The sequence below is a fragment of the Convolutriloba macropyga genome, chromosome 4, assembly GCF_964194025.1.
Source record: "Convolutriloba macropyga chromosome 4, txConMacr16.3, whole genome shotgun sequence".
NCBI lineage: Eukaryota > Metazoa > Xenacoelomorpha > Acoela > Convolutidae > Convolutriloba > Convolutriloba macropyga.
The window spans coordinates 26,248,284-26,270,613 of NC_134471.1; the positions used below are offsets into that span (position 1 = coordinate 26,248,284).

The 22,330-nt window shown below is 36.4% G+C and overlaps 1 protein-coding gene across 5 annotated transcripts in view; it reads left to right on the forward strand.

Moving 5' to 3' along the window:
* Positions 1-21,361, forward strand: part of LOC142337556 (uncharacterized) — a 66,563-nt gene extending 45,202 nt beyond the window's left edge. For 4 of the 5 annotated variants that reach the window (XM_075386866.1, XM_075386869.1, XM_075386867.1 and 1 more), the window contains exons 6-14: positions 10,956-11,111; positions 12,259-12,349; positions 12,564-12,723; positions 14,572-14,853; positions 15,175-15,381; positions 17,688-17,838; positions 18,137-18,512; positions 18,766-18,999; positions 19,305-21,361. In XM_075386866.1, the coding sequence (XP_075242981.1) occupies positions 10,956-11,111; positions 12,259-12,349; positions 12,564-12,723; positions 14,572-14,853; positions 15,175-15,381; positions 17,688-17,838; positions 18,137-18,512; positions 18,766-18,999; positions 19,305-20,833 (3,186 nt within the window). In that variant the 3' untranslated portion in view covers positions 20,834-21,361. The remainder of the gene's footprint in view (positions 1-10,955; positions 11,112-12,258; positions 12,350-12,563; positions 12,724-14,571; positions 14,854-15,174; positions 15,382-17,687; positions 17,839-18,136; positions 18,513-18,765; positions 19,000-19,304) is intronic. The other variant, XM_075386871.1, reaches the window with a different exon arrangement.
* Positions 21,362-22,330: the final 969 nt, after the last annotated feature.

Consider the following 22,330-nt stretch of genomic DNA (forward strand, 5'->3'; position numbering starts at 1 on the left):
TATGGCCAGCTTTCATGATCAATGTCATCAGGTTTACAACATGCACGAAATCAACAGTCTCAAAAAAGGCAAATTTTCAAAATATGTGGCGATTAAATTTTTAGTGATTTCAAATTTCGACAGAGTTTCGGAGCTATCCCATCCTGGGGTTGTACATCTTTTATGCCTCCTAGTCGTACTTGTTAGTTAAAGTTACGCATAATTTTTACGCATAGAAGCTTTCGAAATTGTGCGCGATTGATCTTTGTTGATTTTTTTTGGAAAACATAGAGGCTTTCGCGTTTCTTTTAACCGAGCTTGGAAAAATTAGTTATCCTAGTTATCAGGCCACTATTTTGAAAGTATAGCTAAGCCACAACTTCTGAAATTTTTGTCGAAATATTTGGGTCACGAACTATTTTAAAACAGTTGTCAATTTGTGATGCGTGGTCGGAATTATTGTTCAAGTCCAACTTTGAGTAAACATTGTAAAAAAGTTCAAATATTTTGTGGTAAACTTCAAAAACTGACCTGATTTTCGAGATCTTAAGAGCAAGCATGGTTATTATTTTCCGATGTTATGTGTCAATTTCATTATGCAATATCTGTTCCTCGTATATACAGATATTTATGAAATGAAGGCGGTCAATGGTGAATTGGTAAATGGATTCAAAGGTTTTTTAATGTAGATTTTATAAATCAAACTGCAAGTATTGTTTTGAAGAGCGAGAAAGGGATCGAAATTTAAAATGGGGAGTGGGGGGGGGGGTGGCTCGGAATTTTTGATTTGTTTCGAAATCATAATTTGAGAAGCGAAGGCGTAAGTTAGTGGCCGTGAAAATGGTGCGATTGAAGTTTGTGTGTATGAGTTGTGAGAATTAGATGACACTAGAACTGTATCGAGTACTTTTAGAGGGTAGTGCTTGTTTGGTGGATTTTTCAGCTCTTGAAGTTCTTTGTCTGTGATTCTCTCGGATCGGTCTGTTTGTCTGTGCAAATCAACTTGAATTTCAAAGGAGCATTGAAGTATGAAAAAAAGTGACACGAGTTACAATTAATGGCTTTCATTTGCCATAGTTCAAAAACAGCACAAGCTGTGCTTAAATACTATATTCTATTACAGTCATGTTGCATTCAAACAAACGTCTGCTGTCATTCACAAACACACTCACTCACTCACTCGCTTGCTCAGCTTTATAAGTCTGACAAAATTGGACCGAGATATATCAAAAAATTTTCAATGTTTAAACAATTTATTGCCTTGGTGCTTGTCAGTGATTTTTTTAATTAGATAATATGATATTGGAAAGATGACTGGCTCGAAGAAGCAAATGTAACTACTAGAAGAATGACAAAACGGCAGAAATTTGCAAAAAAAAAACGTGTTTGGGCTAAGACATTAATATTTTTTTCTGATTATGATTATTTTGAGCTTTAATTTGGCTCGCTCGATGTTCAAAAAATTATACAAAACGTTTATGATGCCAAAAGGCGATGATAATATACATACAAAATGATTATATTTAAATGTTACGACTGAAGTAAATTCTTTCATGGCTATAAACAGACCGTTATTAATTCGAAATAAAAAGAGCTCGTTAATTTGTTCACGCTAACTTACGAAACAAGAATTTGTTCGTGTGAAAATAGAAAGCTGTTTTATTTTCGGTTTATTTGTCTATCGATTGAATCGCTCTTATGATTTCAGGATATTGGAGGATGCTTTAATCGATTTTGTCGACTGGTTTTTGTGAATTGACGTTTTTCAAGATGTGAATTGTTTGCTCAATCAGTGGTTTTATAATCTTTGATGTTTCTCTGATCCAAAGATTCTTTTTTGATCTCACACGAGCCACATATATTTGTTGTCATCATAAACTGTGTTCATACTATTTTTAGTTCAGTAATCTTGCTATAAATCATATTGAGGCATACAATTTTTTGCTTTGGTGGCGTGGTATAGATCAGTTTCAGATATATTTCTTTTCATAGCTGCAAAATGCTCGATATGAGGATTTACAAGGTCTTAAAAATAACAGTCAAATAATTTTTGTAGCGAGTCTTTTGTGATGGGGAGGGAGTGTATTTATTCAATAATGATCATCTAAACAATCTGATTAAAGTCTGTGCTGAAATTATTAAAACGCCCGTCAACCGCTGATTAGATTATTAGGTATGGAGGATTTTTGGTTTCTTACTTTTGAGGTTATCAGGTTCTCAAGTTTCTAACTTCGATAGATTTTAATTAGTTTTTTTACGTTTTCCGCAATTAAAATATAATTCTGCTAAAATTTCTGATTTTATGGGAAATACCAGGTATTGGCAAAAATGTTCCATAAAAATAAAATAACTTTATTGCCGGCATTTTTGTAATATAGAAATAACAACATTTTCAAAATGATTTTCGAATTTTTCTGAGAAATTTCCTACAAAGGGGGAACTATATGGTCAACTGGGTTTTTTGTGATCAGTCTATTTTGGCCAATTGATATATTTATCGTAGAGCCATCGTAGAATAATTAAATAAAAGTTTTTTGAAGTTGGATATTTTCGGAGAGTTACCTAGGTTTGAGTTTTGTTGAACATCGGCTGATTTTCTCTATTTTTATTTTTTGCTGAAATTTTTAATTTGATTTAGTTAAAATAAATTGAAAGCTAAATAAATTGAAAGAAATTGATCAAAATTGTTATTGTTGTCAGTTTTTAAAGTGACACGGAGTTTTGGCTAATTATTTGATAATTTACTTTTTTCAAGAAAAGAGAAATATGTTCAGTTATTTTGGGTAAAACTGAAAACCCTTCTAAAGAGCGCTGCCCTGAAGCTTGCTAGGTTGAACCATGAACCATTTCAGTGTTTATTTATCTTATATCTGGCAAAGCTATTCGTCTTTGCCCTTTTGAAAATGTTCCTATAAAATTTAAATCCATTCAACATAATTTTGTTCACTTTTGCTCTATTTTTGTTTTTTGTTTAATAATTGGAACAGTTACTTAATGTCAACAGTCGCGACACTATTAAAGGTCTCATTGTAGTTTTCTACAATCCAAAAGAAAATTATTGCATTGGGTGCCGTCTTCACTTTCATGATCTGCACATTTTTCCTACTTTTTTTGTCAATGAATAGTCAAGTTTGAACAGTGATTTTGTTCAAGCCGGAAAAGTGAACAAAGATACCGTTTTACTAGATTTTGGAGAGCAAACTTTTTCAATTTCCCTTTGAAGTGAAGCGTTAGAAGTCGATGGGTGGAATTTTTTTTTGTCAAAGATTTTCTCTTGCGGCAATTTTACTTCTGTCTTTGTTATTATTTGCTTGCAAATTTACCAAGGTTGGTAAACGTGTTGTAATCTAGCATTGATTTTTTGTTTGAATCGAATAATGGGCAGATAATGATTTTATAGCATTGAAACAATAGTGTTCACAAAATTTTTGTGTTTTTTTGTTTTGCCCAAGTTTTTATAGTCTTTATATAGTCTTAATCATGAGGGGTCACTCTAATGTTCTATTGAGGCCTCTAAAAAGCTGTTTAGTGTTTCCAGTTGATGGTGGTTTATGGTTTATATCTTGGGAGGAATAATTGAAACCCATAAGTGTTCTGTTTTTAGCCTATTGTCTATATGAATTTATCATCATGAATTATCTATGAAAGATTAGTTTTTTTGCTTATCTGTTGTGCTTTTGTTGGCATGTATTTTTTCAATAATGGCAGGTTTGATTGGTTTTCTAATGGTTCCTAAATCAATTTCTCAACTGTTATCTCAACTGTTGCAACGGTCGGAGTATGGTTTTTATATGACTTATACGCTCGCAATATGTTGGTGTTTTAAATGTCTTAATAATGACAGTTCCCATCTGCCTTCTAGCCAATCATAAATGAAAACTTTGTGATATTGATGTTATTTTCTGCTTTCTTAGTCTTTTTTTTCTCGCGTATGTAGGGTCATATACTTTGTTAACTGTCAAGAGTTGTTGTTATTGTAGAAATATTGTTTGTCAAGTAATTAGTTTAACCGTTTTTGTGTTGTGATGCATGATATGTCCTGCCTCTCTTAGTTTTCATAATTCACTGTTTTCCTAGATTCATATTACGATCATCTCTGCACGCGACTTTTTCTTGTCAATCATCTGCTGAATTTGTCTGAAGGAGATCAATTTTTACCGCATTTCATCGATAATTTTCTTGTTATTTGTGGTAATAAGTTATTTGGGCATTCATGGTTTATCTTACTCACTTAATTGATATCAGAAGCCACGTATTGAATCTAAAATCAGAAAGCTAATTTCACGTGAAATGAAAGAGCTCGCCCAAGATAGATACTTTAAGGCAATATTACTCGAAAGAGATCAGTGTCTGAGACTGGATTTGAGCATGAAATGATAATTTCATATTTTTGCGTTTTGTGGTCTTTATTTGTAGAATTCACAATAAAGTTTTCTTTGTCCGAAAAATAACTCCTTACCGGTAACCTCTTGTTTGATTTCTCAAAAACGGACTTCCTTTTGCTCGATGTTATAATGGTCTCTACTTGAACTCAAAAGCCAAATCAAGTCAATGAAATATGCAAAACGTAATTTGGTTGTTGAATGTATTTGGGAAATGTGAGGTATGACTACAAAGCGACAAGTTGTAATTGTTATTGATAGTGACACTTTTACGCAATGCGTGGCACTTTTACGACTTTGTCCTTTTCCCCTGCTTACTACCAGATGACAAGCGCAGCAATATCATCAGGTTTTAAGATGGACTTTATAGCCGAATGCCATCACGTCTTTATGAAGGGTCATTTTTGCCACCTTTGAAGGCGATCCAGTCAACCGTAGCCAGTTACCACCGACATTTGATGTGGCCTTTTGATTTTTTGTTTCGCTCCGGCTTTTTTCACCCGTCAACTAGTCAAACCAACTCAGACATTATGGCTAGGCTGCAAATCATACTTGTCTCTTTCTCTCTACCGCAATTTTGCTACGCACCAAAAAGTATATTCAGCATTTTCTTTTTAAATTGCTTTTGTATGTTGGTTGGGCTTTTTTTTTGCAAAACTACACCGACAGTTTTGTTGAAGAAAAAATAAGTTGAAGGAATTCGATTTTCGAAAGGTATTTAAAAGAAAATTGGTTTTTTAATCAGACATCCAACTTTTAATCATGGTTTTAAATGTGCTGAAATGTCTTTGAGCTTTTGTAGTTTTCTCTATAAATTAGTGAAATTAGTGATTATTTGATCGTATTTTTTGTTTAGTCAGATTTTTATGTATCAATTATTTTTCACCTTTCATTGATTTGAACTTCACTTGGAAACAGATTTTTAAAATTAATTCTTATGAAGCAGTTTGGTTTTTTCGTAATAATGTATATTTTCCTTTTCCGTTTTTTTAATTTTTTTAGTAAAAAAGTTTGTTTTATCGGGTGAAATTTGCTGCTATTTCGTTTCGTTTTTTTAAATTCCTTCTTTGATGCTCAGTAAGGGCTAGCTTAGGAAGGTATGAGTAAGGGAAATCAAGATGAGCATTATATAATATAGTAGGGGGCTCATATAATTTGTGGCTATTTAGTATCTCTTATTATAGATTGGGATGAATATTTAATGAATCAAAGGCGGTATAAAGATAAAGATTTCAGCAGGCTACCTGCCTACCGCTCCCTCTATCCCCGATATTTACTATCACTTTTTTACGTACCGCCACTTTCCCCCCTCAACTTTTCCCGGAGAATTTTAACTCGCACTTCCGAAAGTTATATTCCGTCTCACGTAACCGAAAATTCTTGGTGCTTCAGAAATTTGACTCAAATTGGCATATTGTGGTGTATCCATGTTCCTTTTGATGTTTCTGATAAATAATTGTATTTACTCTTGAGATTTTGTTACTCTTTTGGAAATTTTTGTTTTGGTCGAATGTGTCCCTAAAAATGTGTTATCCTAAAAATCGTGTCCCAGCGTCCGATCATTAATCTTCCGCCTGTCAAAAGATGAATTATTTTTCTGAAATACCGTTATGGAATTTTTATTGCTTATTATATTGTCGTATAACTTTTTTTTAATTTTGAATATTTTTTGAAGTTTGAATTGTTCAATTTTTTTTAACACTAAGGAAAATATTCTGCTGTGAGAGCGTTCGGCTGAATGGTAGCTATTGTTTATGATGAGAGAGAGTATCACGCGCGCACTGTGGTTTTTATATCGAATGCGCAACTCTATATAAAAGTGGTAATGTTTGAATAAAAGATGGGAATTATGAGAATATTTGATGATGAAAGAGCAGCATGTGTGAACAAGTTAAATTGCTTACGAAAAACAGGCGGAGATTTCTGATCATTTCACTCCCAGAACTGCTAAACAAATCCGTTGCCTGATAAAAACGGCAACAGAGAGCATACAAACAAACATACACATTAGAGTATTGCTAGTTAGAACACGCGGCCTGCCGGCGACTAATTCACATTGCAGACTGATCAAATTGAAAAACAATTATTTGAATCCTGCTAAACACACGCTCACTAATATTCAATATAAAAATGCACACCAACACAACTCCTACAATTTTATTCACGCAATTACGTTCATAAACCATCAATGAACACCAATGAACAGAAGAACATGGTAGCTAGCTCCACAACAAATCGAGGATACAAAATGCGAGAGGAGAATTAAACATCATCTTTTGTCTCCTAAGAAAGGCTTTGTTTGATAAATTGAATCTCGCTATCTAAGCTCCGTTAGATTAATAAAATAGATAAATAAAGAAGGTTATTTAACAATGTGTTATGAAGGAAATCCTAAAAAATCTGCGGCCGGTTCTTTTTTCGAGATACGTTTGCATGAGTTTGAAACAACAATGGACTGAACTGTGCGAATCAGTTTGAGCGTTGATGTTTTCAATTGGGCCCCATTCGGTGATTTGTTTGTTGACACGACTCAATCTTTTTGTTTGGACACTTCTATTTCAATTCAATGCTAAGATTTTCTCAAATGCTTACTCAGTTCTGCGTGGGGTTAAAAAGCAGATGTTTAGAAAAGAAAATTTTGCATGTAGTTTAGCGAGGTCACAAACAAAGGATTGCTCAATTTTCACTTTCAATGTATCGGGCTGATCACTGGGTGCAGTCAAAATGCTTTAAAATAACTAGAAAAACTGAAAACGAAACTTAAAAAATACTTTGATGTACCGTGGACCTAAGATTGTTCAAATACGATTGAGAATAGTTTTTGCCCGTTCTAGGTGTGTCTCTTGGATTGCTCGTTTAATTATGTAATTTTGGTAATCTAAGGTTTTAAAAGCAATTTCTGTCTGTCAAGAAAAGCAACATGATAAATTGTTGAATCTTTGCAGCATTATTTTGAATCATACTGCGTTTTAATTGAAATTATGAAGATTAGTTTTAATGTTTTTCTTTTTCTTGTTTCGAAATACGCCTAGTTTGTGTTCACAATATTTTTGTTGGGCTATTTTTGAATAATATTTTTCGTTCAATTTCGTTTACGATCAGTGAAAGATGATAGCAATCGAAAAAAAAACAAATGTGTTTTACCAGGCTCCTGAGAATTGCGGTAGCTGACGCACTTTTTTCATATTTTGTTTTTGTCTCTTCAGAATGCCAATGATTTCAGTTAAACTTCTCATCGATGTTGTTTTAATCGACTTAGTCGCGTCATTTTTATGTATCAAGTTTTGTTTCAACTCCAGAAAACGTCAATTAGCATTGTTTGATCATTTATAGTTTACATTAAATGTTTGTCTTGAAATTTTGAGCGCATTCGGTGAAGGTTTTTTAATTGCTCTCCAATGAAGTTTGAAGAATTTACTGTAAACATGTATGTCTTTTCTATTCAAAATTTTTGTTGACCGTTTTTGTACTTTTATTCTAGAACATTCTTCGCTTTCAAGTGACTTTTTGCGCTTGACTTTAATTTTTGTGTAATCTCAATTGCTCTCATTTAATTGATCTCAATTGAAGTTAGTTGCTAAAATAAAAGCGATTGAGTATCAAAGTAGGTATAGCTTAGCGGTAAAGATGTCAGACTGCAGTCGTGGTGGACGTTGGTTCTGTTCGAACCCCTATGAGGTCGGAATTTTTTTACCCCCATAAAATTTCTAAGCTACACCCCCTGTCGTTCGAAAGAGCAATTCATCTGAAGTTGGTCGGTTTATTTGAACTTGAATCACAATTGGCTGATTTTGTTTTCAAATTGCCTTTCTATTGCCCCAATTGGAGGTCTACTGTAAATTGGGAACCTCATATTCTAAACATAGGCGTGGGAGAGCACTGTTTTTTTTTTTTACAAAATTCGTCAGAGGAAAGCTCTTCACGTTCAGCTTTGGACAAGACAAAAAATTAAACACAAAGTTCTGATTATTTTAGAGTTATCGGAGGTTGTTTTTCTTTCAGTTGTTTGAACTGCAATTATACTAAGCTATCAAAGTTTTATTTGAACAAAATAACAACTTGATAGATTGCCGAATACAATCAGAATCTTTGCCATCACTTCTTCGTTTACTTCTATTGTTTTGCTAATTTTATGTAGATATTTGTTTTCTGTAGATTGAATTTTAGCTGAAATCTAATGAAATTTTAGAGCCATCCCTTAAATAAAGTCAATATTAAATTAAAAACACGAATTTGAAAAGTTAGCGCAAAGTTGTTGGAATCAGTGTTATGTTTGTTTATTCTTTTCTGGCATCAGTTGCATAAAGTGGTAATATATTTCCATGCAAAAATAATATGATGTCCAGCATTGTCGTAGGATGGATTTGGTGAAGTTTAAAGCAAATACGGTCTCCCAGATTTGGTTTTGGAGCCGGTTCCTGCAAACAGAGCTGAGTTGTGATTGACAGCTATAGAAGGGGATGTATGTTGGTCATTGAATGAAGCTATCAGTCTAGTTAAGAGGCGTGGCTTTTGTTTCGCCAACATCTGTTTAACTTGGTATTATTTATCAAAAGCCATCTCTGCCGATCAATCCGATCTTGGACATTCTCTCAACCATCTTACGAGTGCTTGTAGAATGAAAGGAACTGATTGTTTGTGAATTGAGTATAACAATCAAGTTACTCAGATTAAAATTACAAAGGAAAACAACAGCTACTAAAGTAGGAAATAAGCGTGCACCACTTAAGAGCCAGCAGGAGCAGACGTGGCTATTTGAATATTTTATGGGTATTATCTTCTTTTTACCAGCAGAGGGTCTTATTCAACTTGAATTAGCTCTCTTTTGTTACCCAATCACTTGAGCAACCTGCTCAACAATTCCAGTTTGTTTTTGACAAGGGAGCTCTTTTCAGTGTGTTTGAGTGATTAACTCGAGTAATCTTTTGATATGAAAGACTTCATTCAAAACACCCCCTCAGACGAAGTGCTCCCCCACCCCTACCCCCATAGCATTCCTGGAATAAATGAACTGTTTTCCGGCCAAACATTTACTTCCATGAGTCAATGGAAATCACATTTTCCACACATTGCTCGCTGAAATTTTTCCCGTTCTCACGAGTATCTTTTATGCTTTAACGAAATCCTCTTAAAGTCACAAGATAAATTTTAGTGTCTTTATTAATAACGTAAAATTTTGGGCTGTGAATACCGTAAAATAAAGTGACCTATTCCAAACTGAACCTATACTTCAGAACTAAATTTCTGGGGGAAGAGGGGCTGGAGGGGGGTTTTAATTAATATGGAAAATGAATTTTTCCGGCGGAGATAAAACAAAGCTTTTTGTTGTATTTTACAGTATAAGTTTAAAATAGCAGTATTGATTCGATAATCATAGAATTTCTCTTGACATTTTAACTTTGTTCTGAATGGAATCTACAAAGAGTTCAAGTTGCTCATGACTGAAACATCAAAAAGTAGTGAAATAGTTTTTGTTCCTTTTGAAGTGTTACGTCATTATTTCAATTGACAAGTCAAGCAGCTATTTAAATTTGAAAGTCTAATTTTTAAATGCTTTATTTTCTCACTACGTAAGCACGAAAGACTATTATCTCTTGTTTTTCCTCAAACGGGACGCAAATTTACATGCAAATTGCGCCTAAATCTCCTTTTTAAAAACGTATTCGGCTGCTAAATCTTTTTAAACATTTTAATGGACATTTCTGACTGACGAAATAGACACTTGAACTATAGAAAACTGCTTTTGAAATTCAAATTTTGCCACTTGCAGGTAATTTAGCTAATCAGTTAATTGCTTTGAAACCTGACACTAATAGGTTTATTGTTTATTAGTTCTACCTCCTACGTCATAAGGATTAGTTGTTTGCAAAAGTCATGAAGTTACAAATTTGTAAACATTTTGTGATCATACGTTGTGCTTTGATGAACTGTAGTGTGCATTTTGAACAAAATTATAATATGGGCTTCAAATATACCGCCAGACAATTTGTAAACAATTTGTTTACAAGGACGGTCCAAGTTGCGCTGATCTCCTCGTGATCTGGAAGTTGTTGTTAGTCAATGAATTTGACTTCACACTTGTTTCCAAACTCATGAATATGGAGGACTGCATTTAAATGGTACTCACTTAGAAAATAGTTTAAAAATAAAGGTCATATTTTGGTTGAATAAATGAGTTTATTTCAAAGATTATGGATTTCAGATGTCAGGACTAACAACCCTACTGTGCTACTGTCGATCCATTCGCAAATAAATGCCAATAAATTTTTATTTGCATGCAGTTTCTCGAAGATATTTCACTGGATAATTTATTGAAAATACTCGTAAAATACATTCGAGAAAGTCACGAAGAGTTCGAATCTCAATTAGGTCGCAATTTTTCCTGTGGTTTTTTTTTACCAGTATAAAATATGAATATATAATAGTTGAGCTCAAAACTCACTTTGAGCATCAAAGTTATGGTTAATATGTGCTGAATAACATACCATGTTTTTGAATCTGATATAAATCAGCAAATTATTCCTCCCGGTTTTAACGAGTCAGAAGAGTTTTTTTTTCAAATTTCTCCGTGAATAATTATTGTGACATTTACAGCTGGGCTTTGCTGGTGCTGGATCTAATCACCCGGGTTCTGCATCCGGGGGTAATCCTATCCCCCCGACTTCCTCCCCCGGAAGCGCGTTCCCGGCTGTTGCCTCGGCCGCCCGAGCTGCCAGCAGTCAAATGCTTTTAGCTGCTGCTCATTTAGAGGTAAACCGAGACATGGTCAATTGGCCGAAATCGCTGCTAGGCGATTGAGAGAAATGAAATTGAGCATTGCACACTTATCATTCTCCTAACTTAATTGTGCTGTATTTGTTGCACTGCAAAATAAAGTTGTTAATGCACTGTTGATTTCTCGGTTCCTTGCCATTATGGCATGGCCTGAAAATTATATTGGTCCTCAATTACGGGCTATTTTTTATGTAGCCTCTTACTAGTTTTTATAAGAAACGACAAGTTTTTTCATCCGAATATTGCAATAAAAGATGTTCCAGAACAATAAATGGTTTGATTTTTTTTGCCCTCTTAATCTTGCGGCATTTTTCTGAAAAAAAAATATACAATGAGGGGGGTTGGCTTTTAATTTTAAGTTGGTTTTTGTCGGTAACATAGTAATGGCGTTGCTTCAAAAATAGGATTGCGCGAATAGATGATGCAAATCGTGTTTAAGAAATTGTTGTAGGTAGATAAAATGTTTCAGTAAATTTGTGACCGAAGTCTTGATTTTTATCAACGTTTCTAGAGATTTCACAGGAACCCGCACGTGATTAAAACGTCATTCAAAATTTGTTTGAAATAATTTACTTTTTGTCTGCTAATGCGTACCCAAATTCGGGGTTTTCTTATCTCGAGATCACGTTATCTGATATGTTCAAAGGCAAAGCTTCGTAGATAGGATATTTTATTTAATTAACAGCTTTGAAAAGTATATTTTTTGTAGAATTTTGCCTACTTTTGTATGTAGTTATTACGTGCTGTGTAATTAAAGGTTTAAACAGTTTGAATGAGTTGTTTTGCATTAAATTAAAAAGACACTAAACATGAAATGTTTTTAGCAGGTTTTTGAATATATTGCGCAAAGCCGTCGTCTCCTTATAAGATTCTTATAAAGTAGGATTTTGTTCTGCTTTGACAAATTCAAACAAAATGTTTACAAAAGTATTTTGATTTAAAATGGTTTTTTTAAAAAGGAAGTTTAAAAAGTATCTCAAAATTCGTAAAATTGCACAATGAATTGCAACTTAGATGTTATTATATGTCGCACTTAAACCGGCTTGTACAGCACTGTGTTAAATCACGTTTTGCATCTGTGGACTCATTCTATACTTTTTAATGAATGTTGTGCTTGTTTCAGGCTAGCAAATTATACAGTCCATTTTCTGGCATCCCTGGACTTCAAATTCCGCCTCCTCCACCCACAGCCGCCGGAGCACTCGATCCAAAAGGTGACAAAACTAAATACATTAATCTTGGGAACTTTTTCGGTTCTCAGGTGGAACAAAACATATATACTCCCTTTATAATCGTATACAGTTTTTATGATCAATCACACCTTCTGTTAGGCTGTAGAGGTTATTAAAATTACCAGACCTAGTAAAGTATTATTTTCCGATAAATTGTAAATTTTGTGAAAGTGACTTGCAAGTGGTGTGTTTTCAGGTGCTGCATTGACCAATGGTGCCCCTCATCCGACATCGATATCTGGGGCATCAGCTGCCCAGCAACCCTCGTCCTCATCTTCCTCCTCCTCCTCTCCCCACCAAATGACATCAAGTGCAACTTACAACACTGCCGCCGTATCAGCCGCACTATCCAACTGGTTAGTAATTGTTATGACAAGCCATTTTGCAAATAGACCGACGTTACAAATCTGCACTCTAATCCGATTATTGTTTGATTGCTTTCGAATGAAGTGTGAAGCAATTGGTAAAGGACACTCCTGGCTCTACTTCCCTTCCAGACCGTTTTTTGTCTGAGCAAAATTTTGCCTGATTGAAATTAAGTTTTAAAAATTGGGTTTGCACATTTTGACATTAGTTAAATTTCCTATAACCATGTAGTCCACATTTGACCTAAGAAATGAAGGTTTATGCGTTACCCGTTTGCTCACGTCGTATTTTTCCGAGTATTGTTTTTGCTTTTTCTGTTTTTTTAAAGAAAAATTAAAACAATTGGGAATGGATTTATAGACGATCGGTTCTTTCAGTCCTGATCTCTTAATCAGTTCATTTTTTTAAACCTACTTCCATATATTTTTGAGGACATCACGAGCTTTATATTTTAAATTGTTTGCCTGATGTTCAGATTTGAGAGTAATTATTTGGAATCTTGTTTGCCTTTCGAATCAGTGAATCGTAAAAACTATTTAAGTAATTATGAATTACCATAAAACAATATTGAAAGAAGGTTGCCTCATGATAACGCACTTATCTGTTGATCGGCGAATATATCAGCGCACTTTATCTAATCAGCTAAAAAATTAATTAAGAAAAGCATACCCAATTGTTGTGAGATGGTCGGTTGAACAAAAGCTTGAAAAGTTAATTGCTTCACTTCGTACCTGGTTTATATGTTATTACAAATACTGCGCTGTAATTAATAACTGATCGGGCCAACCTCTCGTAACTTCAACTATCTCTTAACTTTGCTTATGACAAAGTTATAAGATACTTGAAACACCGCGTTGTTAAAAAAAACGTTTTTTACAAATATTTTTTCTAGAATTTTTTTTCAAGTTAAATGTTTTTAAATGAAACTACGCGGCCATGTTATAGATCTGGTTTAGATGATAATTAGCTATTTTACTCGAGTGAATTTTTCGCATAGTTTGTTTTATGGCTTGAGTAATTGTTGTTATAGATTGGCGCAAGTTATTTTAAATTTGATGTATTTTGACTAAAGCGGCCGTGTTTGCAAACAGCTCTGTTTGATTTTCTGCTTCACTTGGCCAGTGAGAGTTTTCGAATCAAAGTTGATTTAACAGCAATATCCGCCTATCTATCGTAAGTTAATTAACAGCACGACAATCGATGATATCGAGATTTGGACAGCACAAGTTTACGCTCTTGTGCGTTTTTGGCACGATCTATCTCGACTCTTTTGCATCAATCATATTGGTAATTCACTCTATTTAAGTGACCCGCGTTCAAAGCAAGCGAAAGTTGAGCACCAACTTGAACCATCTTTATACACAAACTAACAAAAACAAATTTTTAATGCCTCCCCGCTTTACTTTATTCACTTTCAAACCATGATCGATTTTTATATATTTTTTGGTTGCTTTGACGCATGAAATGTAATGAACGTTTGAATCTTTGCAGGCTCATAGGGTTAAAACGCCGCTGCAGAGTTCACTGTGTATGGTTTTGTAAGAAAGAAATAGAACGGAAATAGAAAAAGTTCTGCCAACTTTTTAAACATTTTTGATCAACTATCTGGAGATTTAATGTTTTAGTATTTTTGATTGAAAATCTGAACACATGTGCCAGCTAGCATAATAATCAGTTTTGACCACAAATTCAAAAAACTTTTTTGGAAATGCAGTACTGAAAACGAAGGGTGTAAGAAATGAAGCGTAATGTCTAAAGTTAATTAAAATCTAAATTAAAGACAACCACGACGATTTGCAATTTTAAATGCTTTTCTAATGTGTTCAATGTGATTTCAGGGCCGCAGTAGTTTCGCCCCAGAACCCCCGACTACCCCTGGCACCTCCGCCTGGACTGTCGCCAAATAGTTTAGCCAACCTGAACCCCCTACAGGGGGCCGGAGGTCCAGTTAGCGCCTCCAGTAGCAGTTCCCCTTTGGCCATGTTCGCGGCTCACATGTTCACGGGAGGGCGTCATGCGGCTGGTCCGGGTGGTGCCGGTGGGTCATCTGCTGCCGCAGCGGCTGCCTCCAACCCATATCATCAGTTACTGGCTGCTGTCTCGGCCGGAGATTTATCAAGGTAATATGAAAAACATTGATTTCACTCGATGGGCCGTAATGACGAGATATCTGACGCATCTTGTTATCTTTTCAAAACATTTGCGGGAAAATGAGGGTCACACACTTTTTTCACTCTTATATTTCACAATCCAGTTTTTTTAATTCTATGTTAGAACAATTTAATCGTTGTTTACTATTATAGTGACTGTTAGTTAATGCTTAGGAAAATTTTAAATATTTCAACTTAAATATTTCAACTAGAAAAAGACCAATTTCAGCTTTGAACAAGAAGAATTTCAGCTTTCAACAACACGAATTCTAGCGCTTAACTTTGTTTTAGAACGAATCCGGCTTTTGCACGAGGAGCTGGCGGTGCTGGATTTGGAACACCGGAACACACTGCGGGTGCTGGACTGCCCCCTCATGGTGGTCCACCAGGTTCACTTTTGGGTCACCCTAGCCAGGGTCCTGAGGGTCTGAGGAGTTCCGGTAGTGCTCCGGGTGGTGGGGGAGAAATGGGTGATCAGAATCACCACCCTCAACACAGGTGAGGACCGAAACTGATTTTACTGAATATTTTACACGTCAATGCATTTAATTAATTATGAATTTTTTGTTTTCATTCATTAAACCAGTTAATAGTATCACTCAACATCACTTCGTCTCCCGATAAGAGTAATTTAATAAAGAGACAATCGCGTCTTCAAATTGCTCCATTAAATCTACTAAATCGTTGATCTCCTTTTTATTTTGGATATCTCCTAGCTAAATTTTGGATATTGTACCGCTGCCTTATTATTCATATCATTGTTATGTATCAACATTGAATGACCGTATTCAGCTTGTGCGATTGACCTTAATAGGCGTTGGTTTCATAACCAATCGACTCTTTTAGTATCCGTTTAAATTAGTGCTTTTAAAAATATCCTGATTCTTTTTTTTGCGCCTCAATTTTATTAAGGTTGCTGCACTTCTGATGGTTCTCTAATCATTATTAGCTTTCATGGGTCAAAAATAAAATAAGTTTGTTGAGATATCTGACATGGGTCTTTAAACTATAGGGTATTTGCCATTCTAGCTCCCTCCGAACGAAATTACCGTCACTATGGTATATTTGCGGTAATGGGGACTATAAGCTATATGACCACTAAGCTAAGGAGAGAGAGAGGGGGGGGGGGGTTCGGTGGTGGGGTAGGGTGGGAGGCTATAATGGGAAAGACACAAACTTAATACAAAAGAAAAACATGGTCATTAACAAAAATCTAGAGTTTTTTTTAAAATTCCTTAATTTTGAAAAGAGTTCATTGATAGATGGCACGTGGAGAGTTCGATTTCTTTTTGTTTTTGAAGGAAACGTAAAAAATGAGGTTGAAAGAATTGCTCTTTTATACGCTTTGGTGAACACCTTAGTTGCCGTTTTGTTTAGAGCCGTTTTAAAGTAATCGGAAAGCAAAGTCCGGCCTACTTTGTAGTTTTATTACTACACCTAGTGATCAATTATTCATTCTTACACAACAACTGCCGGATAAAAGGGAAGGCCTCTTTTGGAACACAATGGGAAATTTCTATCTTGGGCGAGTGATCAAAACACGTGAACGAAATGATGGCATTTCGTCAGCTGTGATTGATTTCATTAAAGATTTCAATTTTATTCAAGCGGAAATTCACAAATTGTTCAAAGTTGAATAATGTGACATTTAGAAAATTGGTAATAAATAATAAAGCCGACAGATAAAATACTGTACTGTACTTGACGGCAGATAAAGCGCTGAACTGAAGTTTATTTTACTGAAAATTTTGAGTTTGAACAAAAGAAAAATGTGGGTCTGAACTTTTCGAATGAAATTGAAAACTTCTGGGATGGGCGTTTTGTATATCTTAATTTTTTGCGACAAATTGTGTTCGACATTTTAAATTTTTCTGAGGCTATTTTAGTTTCATTTATTTTATAGCAAATGGTAAAGATACGCAGTTGGTTACTGCCTGAAGAGTTCACCTCGCTCCGATTACGCTAAATCGTGTTTAATTGCTCTAAAATGAAAATTGTTGCAATCAACTCACTCCTGCTAGTCATTTTAGTGACAGTATTTTCGGCATTTTGTTTTTGCTTAGCTGTACATTTTTGTGCAAATTAATTTCTGACGTCATTTGAACTCAATTAGGATTTAATTGAAACCAGTCTACCAATTAGAAACCACGTATTAATTACCTTCAGGGTTGATAGAATATGAGGTTTAATACAATCTTGTAAATGTTCTGGTTAACTGAACTGCGATAATTTAACTAAATCACTGGAAACTGCCCGGTGTACAATTAAGGGAACAGAAAATTGTTGGCAACGCGAAGTGTTACAAAATCATTTTTTGATCTCGTTACAAAAGTTATATTGTCGTTATCTAAGAGTACAAATTGATTCAAACCTAACCTTCGAAAATCACCTAATATTGGTTTTAATGGCGGATGCAATTCATTCTCTGTATCTTGTAAAAAACCAAATTCCTTTAAAAGTAAGAATGTATGTTTTCAAGTCCATTATACTCTCATCTTTCTTTCAGTGGATTATTCCTTCATACTCTTACCTCAATAAAACTTAAACCACATAAATAGGCAAATTAACTGGGGAATAAAAGTTTATCATTTTAGACAAAAATTTGACAGTTCCACTATTTTTTAGTGAGCATCATATCTTGCCAGCTGAATTGTTTATTTCGAAGGTTCGGTTAATGAAACTACAAAACAGATAGACATTTTGGAATTTCAGAAAACTTCAAAATATTTGCTAGTCGCCTAAAAACTGAACAGAACAAGAGAAAAATATTATAAAAAGAGAACGAATATTTTTAAACGTTTCAGCATAAAAGAAAAGCCACCGAAACCTGCGAAGCCGTATGTGAAGAAACCCCTGAATGCATTCATGCTCTTCATGAAGGAGAACAGAGAGAAGGTGATGCAAGAGTCCACTCTGAAGGAATCGGCAGCCATTAACCAGATTCTGGGCAGAAAGGTAAAGGCAACTGCCACTACTTCACTCACTCCTCCCCTGTATGAATAGATAATGACAATCTATAACCGATCTTTACATAATCTTTACATTAAAACCAAAAACTATACCATCTTGGAAGCAGACGTCTGGCAATGGCTATGAAACTGTTTTTGAAATAACATTTTTAATTCAAAATGCAAGTTAAATTTGTTGAAACTATAGGGAGTTCATGGTTTGTGGCGCGTTTCAAAATTTGTCAATATTGTGTTTTGGTATCTCGTTTTGTTCCAATTTATGATTGTTTTGTATTTGAATTTAGTGGCACCAATTAGAGAAAACCGAACAGAATAGATACTATGAAATGGCCAAAAACGAACGCCTCGCCCATCAACGTTTGCACCCTGCCTGGTCTGCTAGAGACAACTACGCCACGAGTAAACACCGAAAGCGAAGGAAACGAAGTCTGTCCGGTTTTCCTAACGACGGAATGCCTCCGGACGATGGGTTCCCCATGGGGATGCCAGATCCCTCGGGACGACTTCCGAATGGATTCTTGAGGATGGAGAACTTGGCGGGTCTGACAGACGACCAGCAGGCGGATGTGTTCATACAGGGAGGGGGCCACCTTCCACCTCACGGACACGGAATGATTCCAGGGTTGATGCCGCATCATCCGTCCCACAATGGATCCAGAGGTATGTCTGTGTAATAGAGAGGCGGTCAAATTTATAATTTTCTTCTTTACGGGTGTAAAGTAAGTCTCAAATATTAGAATTTTCAGCTTTCAGTTTTATTGTAGAGAGTTTAGTAGTTAATTAACGAGACGCTCAATAAAATTTACTGGGAATAACTAGATGCAAGCAATAATTGATTTCCATTATCTAAGCCAAGATTGGTTAAATTTCAATGAGATGTTATTTTTTGTGCATTGTGAAGTAATCGCTTCAGGTTTACCCGGAGGCCTGCCTGGAGGATCTGGGGGTAGTGGAGTGCTGGGAGGTCACGAAGGTCAACAATCTGGCGAGGTATCAGTACCAGGAGGCAGTGGGGGTGTTTTGGGAGGGGGGAGTGGTGGTGCTAAATCAACGTCTGTTCACTCTGTTAAGTCTCTCGTTTCCAGTTCCAGTGACTCTAACAACCCCAGTGGGGGCGGAACCTCGGACAACATTGAGCACACACCTGGTATGTTGGACCTTTTCTGTTATGCTTTTCAATTGAATTAAAAACTTTGGAATTACGAAGCTCTGGTTATGCAAATTAGCTCCGTTTTAGTTCAGACTGAGGTTTTTAGTATGATGAAATAAGCGTTCAACATATCATATCTGATTGTTTTCAGAGAATAGGCGGAGTTATGTTCTCATGACCTTCAAATTTCTTTATCAATTGTCCCATTTGGATAAGTTAAATTTGATTTGGTGGGATGCACTACTTAATCATTTTAAAAGGAATTTTGGGGTCACAAAATGTAAGTCACTTGATCATTCTAGAATCCGCTTCGAAGAAATGCCGTGCCAGATTTGGTCTGGAGCAACAAGAGTCGTGGTGCAAACACTGCCGACGCAAGAAGAAGTGCTCAGTGTTCACTGGTAACGATGAACCCTCCTCGACTACATCTGGGTCTGGTGGGAACTCCGGTTCAAACACAACTCCACCGAACAGCAAGGAAAAGAAAAATGCTTCCGGTCTGGTCACACCAAAAAGTATCAAGTTCCCAGTTGATGCGAGGAACACCCGAACTAGTAGCGAAGACGAGTCGCCGGGTTTCAACACTGATTCAATGGCGGCCATCAAAAACGAACTAGTGAGCTCGCTCTTGAGCGAATCGAGAAACATGGCACAAGTTGTGAATGACTACCCAGCTCCGAGTAAAAAGCCAAGGTCCGAAAACCACCCGGGTAATGTCTCACACTCGATAGCTTCTCAAGCTGTCTCTAGTTTGGTCTCCGAAACACGCGACAAAAATGCGATCGTTAAGCATGAGCCAACAAACAGTGATGTGCCCAATGATATTGAAGTGAATTCCAACGGAATCGAGGCTGCGAGTGAAGCGGGATCAGATCATGGACGAGGTACCAGTTATCAGAGCCATGTTGACGTATCCGGTGCTGCAACGTCCGGAAGTGGCAAGGAGTCACTTAGCAATGCCGGTTCATCGGGTAGTAATACTGGAACCAATTGCTCGTTAGCCTCTGCTGCTAACAAGCTGCCTTTATCGCTACAGGGTCAAATTATCTCTCATCTCAACAATAACCATATCAACAACTCATCTTTCACATCTCACAACATCGAGGACAAAACCAACTCGCCTGCATCCCTAGCAGCTGCGGCGGTTCGAGCCCCGGTGACGGCGGCCTTTTTAACCAACGGAGTCAAGCAAAATTCGTCTATTTCACCATTCGAGTTAGCGGCTGCATTGCCCATACAATCTCCGACGGGGTCAACGAAAGATATCAATGCATTATCACCTCTATTGGATTTGCATCCGGCTTCGACGTTGAATAACATAAATAATAACATTTCCTCCCTCGGTGCAATAAAACGATCGCCCAAATCGCAGAATAATTCCTCGGAATCATCAAATGTCGCTCCGACGCCTCCCTCGTCCCTTGCAATGACGTCAGAACTGGCCAGTATTGCGTCATCAAACCCGGCAGCCAATAGCATCTCGAGTTCGCTCAAAACCACCGCAGGTCACATTCCGTTTCCCTTCTCGCCATTTAATACGAGTGCTCTCACTTCGGTATCAAACAGTACCACCCCAAACTCCCCCTTCAGTCCCCTCCAACCCACTCTAGCAGCTGCCGCGGCAGGATCTCTCTTCTCGGCGGGATCCTTGTTCGCTGCTGCGTCGGGTGCGGCTAATGGAACCGTAACAGCTCCCTCAATTCCCTTCAATCCCTTTTTCAACCCTGCTGGATTCCCCGGCGCCTCATTCCCAGCGTTTAAGGATCCGAAAGACGCAATGGCTTCAATCGCACTGACCAGCTCCTCACCCGCAACTGCGTCTCAAAGCTGAGGAACAATTTCGAATTAAATTTCCCCAATATTTAGAATGATAAAACTGCTCAACTGATTTGAAAGTGGACAGTGCTTTATTATACGTGGTTGCTCATTTTTGCGAACAAGAAACAGTTCACGATAGCTCCTCTCTTAAGATTGTTCTGCCTGCGATTTAGTTCCTAAGAACTTGATTTCAAACAATTGGTGCAGACATTTCAATGTATCTTTGGATCCCCTTTTACTAGAGACCAGATGTCGCAAAAATTTTGACCTTGCCGTCCTAATAAAATGGGAAGAAAAGGCGAGGGTAAGGGATTTTGTGGCTGGAAGTTGTTCTCACCAAATGTGCAATTTTACTGCCCCATTTCTGTCTTTCCGGTGTGATTGGCCGCTTCTTGTCTTATTAAACACACATTCCTACAACTTAATTGATCCATTAAAATGCCGCCGCTGCTTTCTGCTGTCGGGTCTTATCTCCGTTAGTGCCCCCATCCCCCCGCCCCCACTCGCTATCTTATGCAAAACCGCGCTAGAAGATTACTTAATGTTACAATATTGCACATTTGATTAAAGAGTGTATAAAATATGTGGCCAAGTTTGGCGGGGGTGGGGGGTTATTAATGGATAAGATTTGTATATGGCTGCTGTCCGAGTTTGTTAGCTAGGTTACTATTCAGTGGTGATAATTTACTTTAGCCAACCCATCAACAAATGTCCATTACTAAATTTATCCCACCTGTTTTCTTTCCTCCACCGTGAAAAAACTTAATTTGTTTCTCAAATGTCTGTTAACAAACAACTGTACTTCTGTGGTTTAATTTCTGCCAGCATTTACTCCAGAAACAACGGTAGTTTTTTTCTATAGGATCTATTCAAAAATCAATTAGATCTATTCTACCCCCTCCCCCAGCATGGCGGGCATATAAATTTTACTCCATCAGGCGCTCGTGCTATTTTTTACACAGTAACGTGCTATAATTTCTTAAGTGGGAGGTTTAAGAAAACAATGGGTGTAATAGATCCAAATAATTTTGCAAATTTTGCACTCACGAGATCAAAAGTGCAACATTTTGGAGCATTCCCTGAAATGTCTCGAATGTTGCCTCAGATTCTGAAGAATATAGCAACATCATATAACATTTGACCAGTCATTTCATTAGAGTTGAAAAAGTAAACAATTTTACAGGAGTATTGATAATGAATGAGTTTGTAACGGTGGAGAAAAGGAAACAGGTCCCATTTATCTGTCGTTAGCAACTCCAAACCGATTGCTGTTACCCTTGGACAAAAAGGCCAACAATAATATTCTACATGTTAAACGCCCGTGATATGAGCGCTAAAATTAAGTTTGGAGAATCTATATTTAGTTATGATTTGAGAAACTTGATGAAATTAATTCAGTTGATAATTCTGGTGATTGATATATTTTATCTGTGTGACGATAAACAGATTAATCGCGTCGATTCTTTTTGTTTCTAATTTACAATTTTGGTTATAACCAATACTTTCAATT